The following is an 8,862-nucleotide window of genomic DNA, read 5'->3' as shown; positions in this document are numbered from 1 at the left end:
ACGGCGAAGCCCTCTTGTTGTGTAGATGCGTACTTAGTTCTTTGTTTGGAGCTGGTATTGGAATTGGCATAAAAAGCCACAACAAATCACGCACATTCCACTTTAAGGGAACGGGTCAATGACATGTCCATTTGTCCCGATATTGCAGAAAACATATAGGCATATGCATGCCATTTTCCACTATGTGAAATAATGGAACATGGTTTTTGGATTCTTGAAATTCATTTCATTCTGTGTGGATTTTTTCAACTGTTGGTCTAGCAGCCAACAGCCCTGACCCATTTTTTATTCAACGAAAGAATTTGCGACACATCTCAGCTCCATCCGCCAAGGTTGTTAGAGTTATTCAGGTAGTACTCATGGTGAGTGGTCACGGTCATCATAAGATGAAATTAAATTAATTAAGGTAAAAGGCCAATGCTTGCGAATAGTCCAAATATTTTAGTGGAATCATAAAGACCCAGATGATATTAGGATGGGCGAATCCGATAAATGTATTTTAGCTACAATTTTAACACATATTAAGTTCAGCGTGAGTGTGACTGGTGTCGCACGGTGGTTCCGAATTTTTGTACTTGTACGATTCCAAAAATTTGAAAAGAATAGTTAAACGGTCGGGGCGAGTCGACTGAAAGTGAACACTATTTCAGTCACCTAATTTTTTTCGATTCTTTAGTTCTCGAATCCCAGACAGATATTAAACATCGGAGAATAAAAAAACTGTGTTTTTGACCAAAAAAAATGCTTTCCGAACCACCGTGCGTTGTGCCGAACACACTCGACACCAAATGCTGTCGACAACAACATTTTCTTCATACTTGAAAGAATTGCTGGGGCGGACTCTACAACATTAACGGGTTTGGTGAATATGTACTAATTGTTTAAGAAACAGATATTTTAAAATTAGATGAACCCATTACCCCAAACGGTACTAAAGAAAACTAACTGCCAATCCATTTGGAATTATTTACATGTATGAGGTTTCAATTCGATCGGCATCAGCATGATTAGAACAGATCGTCGTACTGCAACAGATTCAAGTTAGGCTCGTCACATTTCGGTTACAAATATTCCACTGTAATGTTGCAAATCGCATTTGACAAGCCATATTCATTAATTGAAAGCTGTGTATACGTATGAGCCTTCTATGACCAGTGAAAACAACAGCAATCCAGACCGACGCGACAGGTAGAACCATTCCATTGAGAACGTCTCCGACTCTGGCTCTGGGAAATGCCAATCAGTAGACATGAGTGCAGAGAAATGCACATAGCCACAAAACAGTGGTCACGATCAACATGTTTACTCTGAGAGTTATGAAGCAACAAAAACAATAACAACAACGACAACCAATGTAAATTACTGTTCAAAACGACAGCAGAAGAGCAGTAGCTGGGCAAAACCAACAGCACCGTAAGCTGGTCGTATAAATGCGCTTCTGTCAAAGAAATTTTAAACAGTTTGCAGAGTGAATTGTTCGCGTTAACAACATCGAAGTGTCCCGGAGCATCGTTTGACTGCTTGGTTCGAAGAATTTGGAAGTTAATCAATAGTGGATTACTTTGGGATTAATATGCGCTTCTCCTTTGCGGTAGTGGGTATCTTCTTTTTGGCAGCTGTGTGTCAGGCGGCTGTTGTTCCCAGACGTTATCGGAGCACAGAAGAAATATTAGTACCAGTGACTGTGATTCAAGATGGCGAAGAGATCAAAGATGTCAGCAACGAAGCCAATCTGCAGTCTCAGGTGAAAAGTGTTGCCACCGAAGTCATTGCCGAGGAAATCGCCAAAGCCGTGGATGAAGAACAAAAATTGGAAGCCGTCGAAGCTGTAGTAGAAGCCCAACGTCGCCTTGATGGAGATGTCGTGAAAGAGGATGCCGAAGAAGCAGTTGTCAAAGAAAATTCCGAACTTTTAAAAACCCTTCAGACCGAAGAGAAAACCTCAGTGGTTGTGATTGACGAGAAAAAGGGCGACGATGTAGCCGTCCAGCCTGAATTAAAATCTGAGGAAGTGAAACCCCTTTCTGGCGAAAAACCAGTCGAAGATGAACAGGCTGCTCAACAATTCAAAGCACTCGTGAAAGACGACTCTTCCGAAGAACATGTACAAACTCCTGTCGTGTCTAGTGATGACGAAGAGGGCGCACCTGAGGCCACCTTGCGTCAAGCTACACAAGCCACACCCGGTCAGACAACACAGCAGAACTTCGTACAACAGCTTATTCAGAGTTCTCCGCTGGGCCAATTCTTCAACCAAATCACCGGCCAGACACAAAACACTCAACAAGTCGCAAACGACGAAACTGCTCCAGCCACGCCTAATCCTACAATTCCCTCGTTTTTGGCCCCAGCTATATCAACAGTTCAGAACGCAGCTCAATCGGTAGTCAACACAACTCAGAACGCTTTCCAAGGCTTGACAAATCTGGCTAGCAATTTGGGTACAACATTCCAAAATACCTTGTCCAGTTTTGGTGGACAACCACCAGCACAGCAACAAGGCGCTTCCGGCGATGCCACCACAGCTCGACCACAAGGACCTTTGCAGCAGCTGGTCAGTACCATTATGGGAAATAACAACCAACAAGCAACCCCAGCATCAGGCACTCAGCCGCAAGGGCCGTTGCAGGGCCTACTGAACATTTTCCAGGGCAACAATGCTAATAACGCCAACAACAATACTCCACAAGCGAGTACACACTCAGCGGATACAACTGCCACACAGCCGGCCACTCAGCCTGAAACTCCAGATCAAACCCCGACTGCTGGCGAAGAAGTAGCTATTGCTGCCGATGATATGAACAACGAGATTCGTAGCAGTGCCGAGGTTGACGACTCCTTTGAAGAAACCAACCAACCCGAAGAGTTGATAGTAGTCCAAGACGATGCCTCTCAAAATCACGATAACGAGCATTGAATGGGATCAACAAAGCCCCTCTACATTTTAAGTTTAGAACCCTAAGATATGTCATTTTCAATTTCATGTGCCGCCAGTATCATCGCCATTATTTCAATTATTTTGGATGCTATTCATATAGTCTATAAGTTTAAGCTCCACAAACGAAATTATTTATTTTCTCCTTTCGTCCATTTTTATTTAAAATAAAATTTTTCAAACAAATATATATATATATATTTTTTTTTTTTTTCAATCAAATAGGAGATCATGGATATTTTTTTGAAAGACCCACATTGGGGAAATAATTGGAAATTCTCGATTAAAGCGGATAATGACTGCACAGAAGGGATGACGGTTTTATCTATAGTAGCAAATCGCAAATCTGATAACATGTCAATTAATAATTTGATTGAGGCCTGAAAATATCCGTATACATGCTAGTTTTGGACCAAATCGGACCATAGGTTTCCAGTCACATAAGTCCTTATACAGTGTAGAATACAGGGTTTTTAATTGGTTATATATACACAGGTCTTGTATGTAAATACTCTACGTCTTTCCGTGTACATAAATACAAACATATTTAAGTTAGTTTGGAGATCAAGTTAAATTGAAGACGGTTGAAATATAGAAAATCTCCCATAGAGTTTCGTCCGATTTCATATAAATGTTGCTATGTTGACATCCATCCGACACTTATTTTCTTACATACAACCAAATTAGCATATCAATGTTTGGGTTCAGTTCAAATGCTCACATCTACGCGTAACATTTTACAGATTATGCATAATAGAAATACGACGGGCACCGCTTGTACATACCTAAATTGGCGTAGGGTAGCATAAAGTAAACCCTGCATAACCTTAAGCCATGTGACAAATTTTTAGGTTTTCGACTGTCTAAAAGAGTTGTAAACATCACATAACTGTATAAAATGTAAAAAGTGTAGTAAACGTCAGTTATTACAATATTTTCAAGAATATATACAATATATATAAATTCGCAATTAGCTCCGACAAAAAATATTAACATTTTTCAACATGAAAATTCCGAAATTTGATACGGGTTTCATTATAACATATGCAGTTTTTGATGGAAAAAACTCTATTGTCAAAAACCTAATGATTTTTTATTTGTTTCCGACATTTCTGACGTATGTATTATACGCCGGAAATGTGCGGCATCTGCGGCACTGTTTCTGACGGACCATCTCTGCCTTTCCCTCGTTCTGTTTGGTATATCAACAGTTTTCCATAATTATAATACATACTGCGTTCTATTTGTTGTCTCAAGATTAAGAAAAGCTGCATGGATTTATTCGTATCGGAGTATTGTTTTTATTCCAGTTGATTTTTGTTCTATTACGAGTATAATTTCGTGTAATATACATACAGTCGCCTCTTATTAGTGTTCCTTTGTTTTGTTCTGTAGTCTAGTGAACGGGACTTATGCAATTACATATTCATGATGTTGTCGTAAGTATTCAATTTTACTTTATTTCTGCTGTCGTGGGAGTTAATTTTAACATTTTTCATTTTTGTTGTTTTTGTTGTTTTTTTGTGTTTTTGTTTATTTTTGCATAATAAGGTGGCTTTTCAATGAGCAGATGGAATTGCATAAATATAATAAATATAGGAGAGATAAACATTTCAGTATATGTATGTAATAAATATTCGGTATTACTTTGATTTTGTATTTTTAATAGATTTTTTGATTTGTTTGAAATAGTTCAGAGATGTAGAATATATGTATTATATAAACATAAACAACAGTTAGCAAACGTATTTTCTTAAAAATGTAAAAAAAAAACTTAAACAGAGCTTAGAGTAAATAGGCAATTGGTATGATCTGGTCACTGTTTGATTCGTAGTATATTTATTTTTATTTTTTTGTCAAATTTTTTTGTTTTGTTTTTATTTCATACTTTCCAGTGTCCTTGCATTTTGTGTGTAGCTTTTGTACAGTTAGAATTGTAAATTAAGCGGAATTCGTTATTTTTGCATCGCCTTTTCATTTCATTTGGCTTTGCCTAGATTGCAACTAATCATCTATTAGACGTGAAGGGTATTAATGCCTTTCGTAAGGTATTACCCCCTTTGGGGACATAACATTCCGTAAATTCTCGAACAAATCGTATTAAAAACTATATAATCTCCTTTGGGATTAATACATTTAGTCCAATGATTCTTCGTTCAAAATTAGAATGAGGTGAATGAGGTGAGAAATTTGGACAGTTTTCCCAGGTATTGGTCACAACCAAATGAATTGACCGAACTAGCTGCAAAAATAGTATTCCCGGAAAACACCACATTATTTATTATTATATAGGTAGTATGCAATAAAAGTGTAGCTAAGCATATGTTTCATTTATTTCAGTATACATATATATTCCATGTATGTCTGTTATAGGTATAAATATGTCTATATGTAAATTGTGTATATGATTCCATTAATATATATGTGTGTTACGACAAGGTGGTTGGTTATACTGAAATGAAGTGTATATAATGTTTCCTCTATAATAAATATGTATGTATGTATGTTTCATTTGTGGTTTCATTGCACATATTTGGACCAAGAATTGATAAAAATGAAGCCGTTTGTGGATATCTGGGTAGTTACTCTTTCTGATTATAATTATATTACTTCTTAAATACATAATCTATTTTTTTAAATAAAATAATTAATAATTATTTATAGAAATTATATTTAAACATCGTTGAAACAAGACAAATTATCCGATTTTTGTGGCGACAATTGCAAAAACAATGTTTAAATCATGGTACAATAGGAAAGAAAACAATGTAGCTGAATCCAAATTACTACAATGGCTTATGCAACAAATAATCTTTCTATATTGTGTATTTTAGTCAGTCTTCAAATGTATTAAAAAGTGTGAAATTCCTTTGTTTATCAATTATATCGAGTATACACATTCAAGACATAAAATTTTTAGGCATTTATGGGCAGGGAACACTTTTTTATTAACTAATAAAAACACTTTTCTTAGATCCGCCATTTTATTAAAAAACATATAGCACATATTTAACCCTTTTATAGCTTATATTTATTATACAGCTAGTATATATGCATTATTTGGATTTCCTATGTCAAGACCTAATTATGGACGACACATATCACAAGAAATATCTAAAAAGGTCAAATTTTTGGTAAAGTTATGAGCTTTTTAATATAGAGAAGAGGGCAAAAATGTGTACAGTACTAATTTGTGTATAAAGTGCATTAAATCTGTGAACAGAAAATTGTTCTATGATTACGGAAAAAAAATTCGGGGCTCAAAGGGTTAAGGTAGGGATTGTAATTATACAAAGCATTTGGAAGCATTAATACACATTATTCCTTACATGCTTGTGTCCTGTTCCCAAGCGTTGTTTTGTTTCTTATTATTGTTTTATTTTATGTCTGTTCCAAAACCTGCAAGAATGTAATTTTTTTTACTACGAAAACTATATTTCCTTTATGATATCGACAAAAATAGTAAAAAAGTAGATTCTTGTAGTAAGGGAACAGACCATTTATTGTCAATTGTTTACTATTTTTTCGATATCACAAATGAAAATTTGTTACCCTAGTAAAAATGTACATTCTTGCTGGTTTTGAAACAGACATAACGGCTCCAGTACTTTTTAATGACAAAGATAGAAGCAAGGCGTATTTAATCACGTTGATTGATAACAACAAACACAAAGACAATATTTTTATGAAAAATGAAGAAGCCACCTCCTTATCTTCCTAAGGTTTCACAATATGCAGTTGTATACCATTGAAGAAAAAATATTGTAGTCTGTATGGAAAAAAAAGTTCGTCACTATAAGAAAAATCTGCTCTGAACAGGAATGTCCTGGTGTAATGCCAAATGTCCAAACATTGACATGGCTGAATTTAATTTGTAGATGCACTTTCGCAGCAATATTCGACTTAAATACAACTTATCATGTAACGACATTTGTAAGCCACATTGCCCAATATGCCTGATGAGCCACTTAACCAACGGGGAAACGCGTCGCATAATGGTGACTTTCCTTTTTATTGCAAACTCCTATCATGTAGCTCATCTCGAAAGAGAAATTAATAAAAAAGCATTTACATGAATGATCCTTCGCCCTAAAAAGCATAAAACTCGAAGACTGTATTGACTATATACCGTTTGTATTATTGTGTCTGTGTAATAATAGCACCAGAGCCCGCCGTAGAAAATAAATCTCTTAGGGAAACAGGAAATGGAAGTAGGCCAAAGATGTACTTCAATATACCTTCAAATTGGTGTAGGTGGTTATTATAAGCAAGAAAGAATACTTATTGCATAACATGGGAATACTTTTGGCATAAATCGTTTATTTATTTTCTACTTATTGTACATAATAATAGTTGCCGTTGTAGCCTCTGTTATTATATTATACAATAAAAAAGCGGCTAAAGACAGGAATTGTTTTTGCAACTATGTAAAGATTTGCGCCACAAGCTTAGATCAGCAGATGAATCGACATCACAGTTGAATTCGGATAGGCGCGCCGTTTTATTGAAAAAAATCGTGTAATTGAAACAGTTATCAACTAATATTTCCGATAGTTTTTGAAACACATTAATTCGCTTAGAAGGACTGTCGATTAATAGAAAATACGTTTAAAATATACGCGTTTGTTTACTAGAATCTATGGAACGAGCTATATGTATATATGTATTGTAGCGAAAATACCATTTAACGCCACACTAATTTAATCCCGTAAAAAATATATGTACATTGGGGTTATGACTTTTTCTCAAAAATACTTTCCCATATTAGGAATGAGTGAATGAGTATTAACGACTAAAATAAGATTTATTCCATTTAATCATTAAAAAGGTCACACAAATCCACTTTTAAATTTTAGTTTTGTGAAAACATTAATTTGTATTTGTTTTTAAACATAAGGCACGTTTAGACTATAGCTTTTGTCGTGATATTGTTTGCCTCAATTAACCATCCATTCAATAACTCGATTTGCTTTAAACCCTATGCTAAATCGAAATAGTTTCAAATATAACCCTATTTTTCTACCAAACATTCATCTCGTATCCCTAACGTTACAATTCAAAATTGGTGTCTAACTTATGGGAAATATATATATATATATATATGTATATATATATATATATATATACATGTACATATTTGGACATCCAAGCCACATAACACGTGGAAGATTTGAAGTTTCGTTTTCTACATAATTCAATACATATTTCTTCTCGCCCGGTTGTAATTAACGTAAAATATAAAAATGTGTGATAAACTACAACATTTTTAGAAAAAAATGTAAAACTTGAATGAAAACTAGTTAGCCTAGTTTCTATGTATAATCTGGCGAAAGAGAATTTATTTTTCTATTTAGATCAATGGTTGATGCACGCCATGTTTTGTGAACGGGTTAATTCAGGTACGCAATTCTGAGAGCAAACAACATGGTTCAAGTACCCTTCAGAACGTAGCATTAGGTAAAAACCAATATAAATATGATACTCGAATATGAGGTTATAAAAAAGTCATAACCTTAACGCACATAATTACACATATTTTCAATCGTTTTGTTTGTTTACAAAAGTTTTCGTGGATACGTTGATTTCGTTTATCCGAAGTCCTTTTAAGTGAAAATTCTGCATAAGAGAAAAACAATTCGTATTACTCAATTTCGCTTAACCGAATTCGGCCGTAACAAGTTGCTCTTACTTAGGCTATGTTTACATTGGATAGTAATATTTCCATACAATATGCGTCAAGTTAATCATGACCAATTTTGTTTTTATATCATGATAAAGAGTGTAAGTGTGTGTTTCATTGATTCCTATAGGAAAGGTACTGCAATTATATAGAGGTTTAGACATTTAATATAAAGTACATCTCTTATATGTAAATGGGCATATGATTGTGAGTATGGATGTGTGTTCTTCGGTTTAAATATGTAAAT

At 34.9% G+C, this 8,862-nt stretch overlaps 1 protein-coding gene across 1 annotated transcript; it reads left to right on the top strand.

Moving 5' to 3' along the window:
• Nucleotides 1-1,573: 1,573 nt before the first annotated feature.
• Nucleotides 1,574-2,917, top strand: LOC133334155 (20-hydroxyecdysone protein). The gene has a single exon (XM_061542451.1). It carries the CDS (start codon nucleotides 1,574-1,576, stop codon nucleotides 2,915-2,917), a length of 1,344 nt encoding a protein of 447 aa, XP_061398435.1.
• The last annotated feature ends 5,945 nt before the right edge of the window (nucleotides 2,918-8,862 follow it).

This window comes from Musca vetustissima, unplaced genomic scaffold (genome assembly GCF_032173495.1).
Source record: "Musca vetustissima isolate MV318-11 ecotype Yass unplaced genomic scaffold, APGP_CSIRO_Mvet_v1 utg3141, whole genome shotgun sequence".
Taxonomy (NCBI): Eukaryota; Metazoa; Arthropoda; class Insecta; order Diptera; family Muscidae; genus Musca; species Musca vetustissima.
Note: the sequence above shows the minus strand (reverse complement) of the source record. Positions and strands in the feature narration are given on the sequence as shown.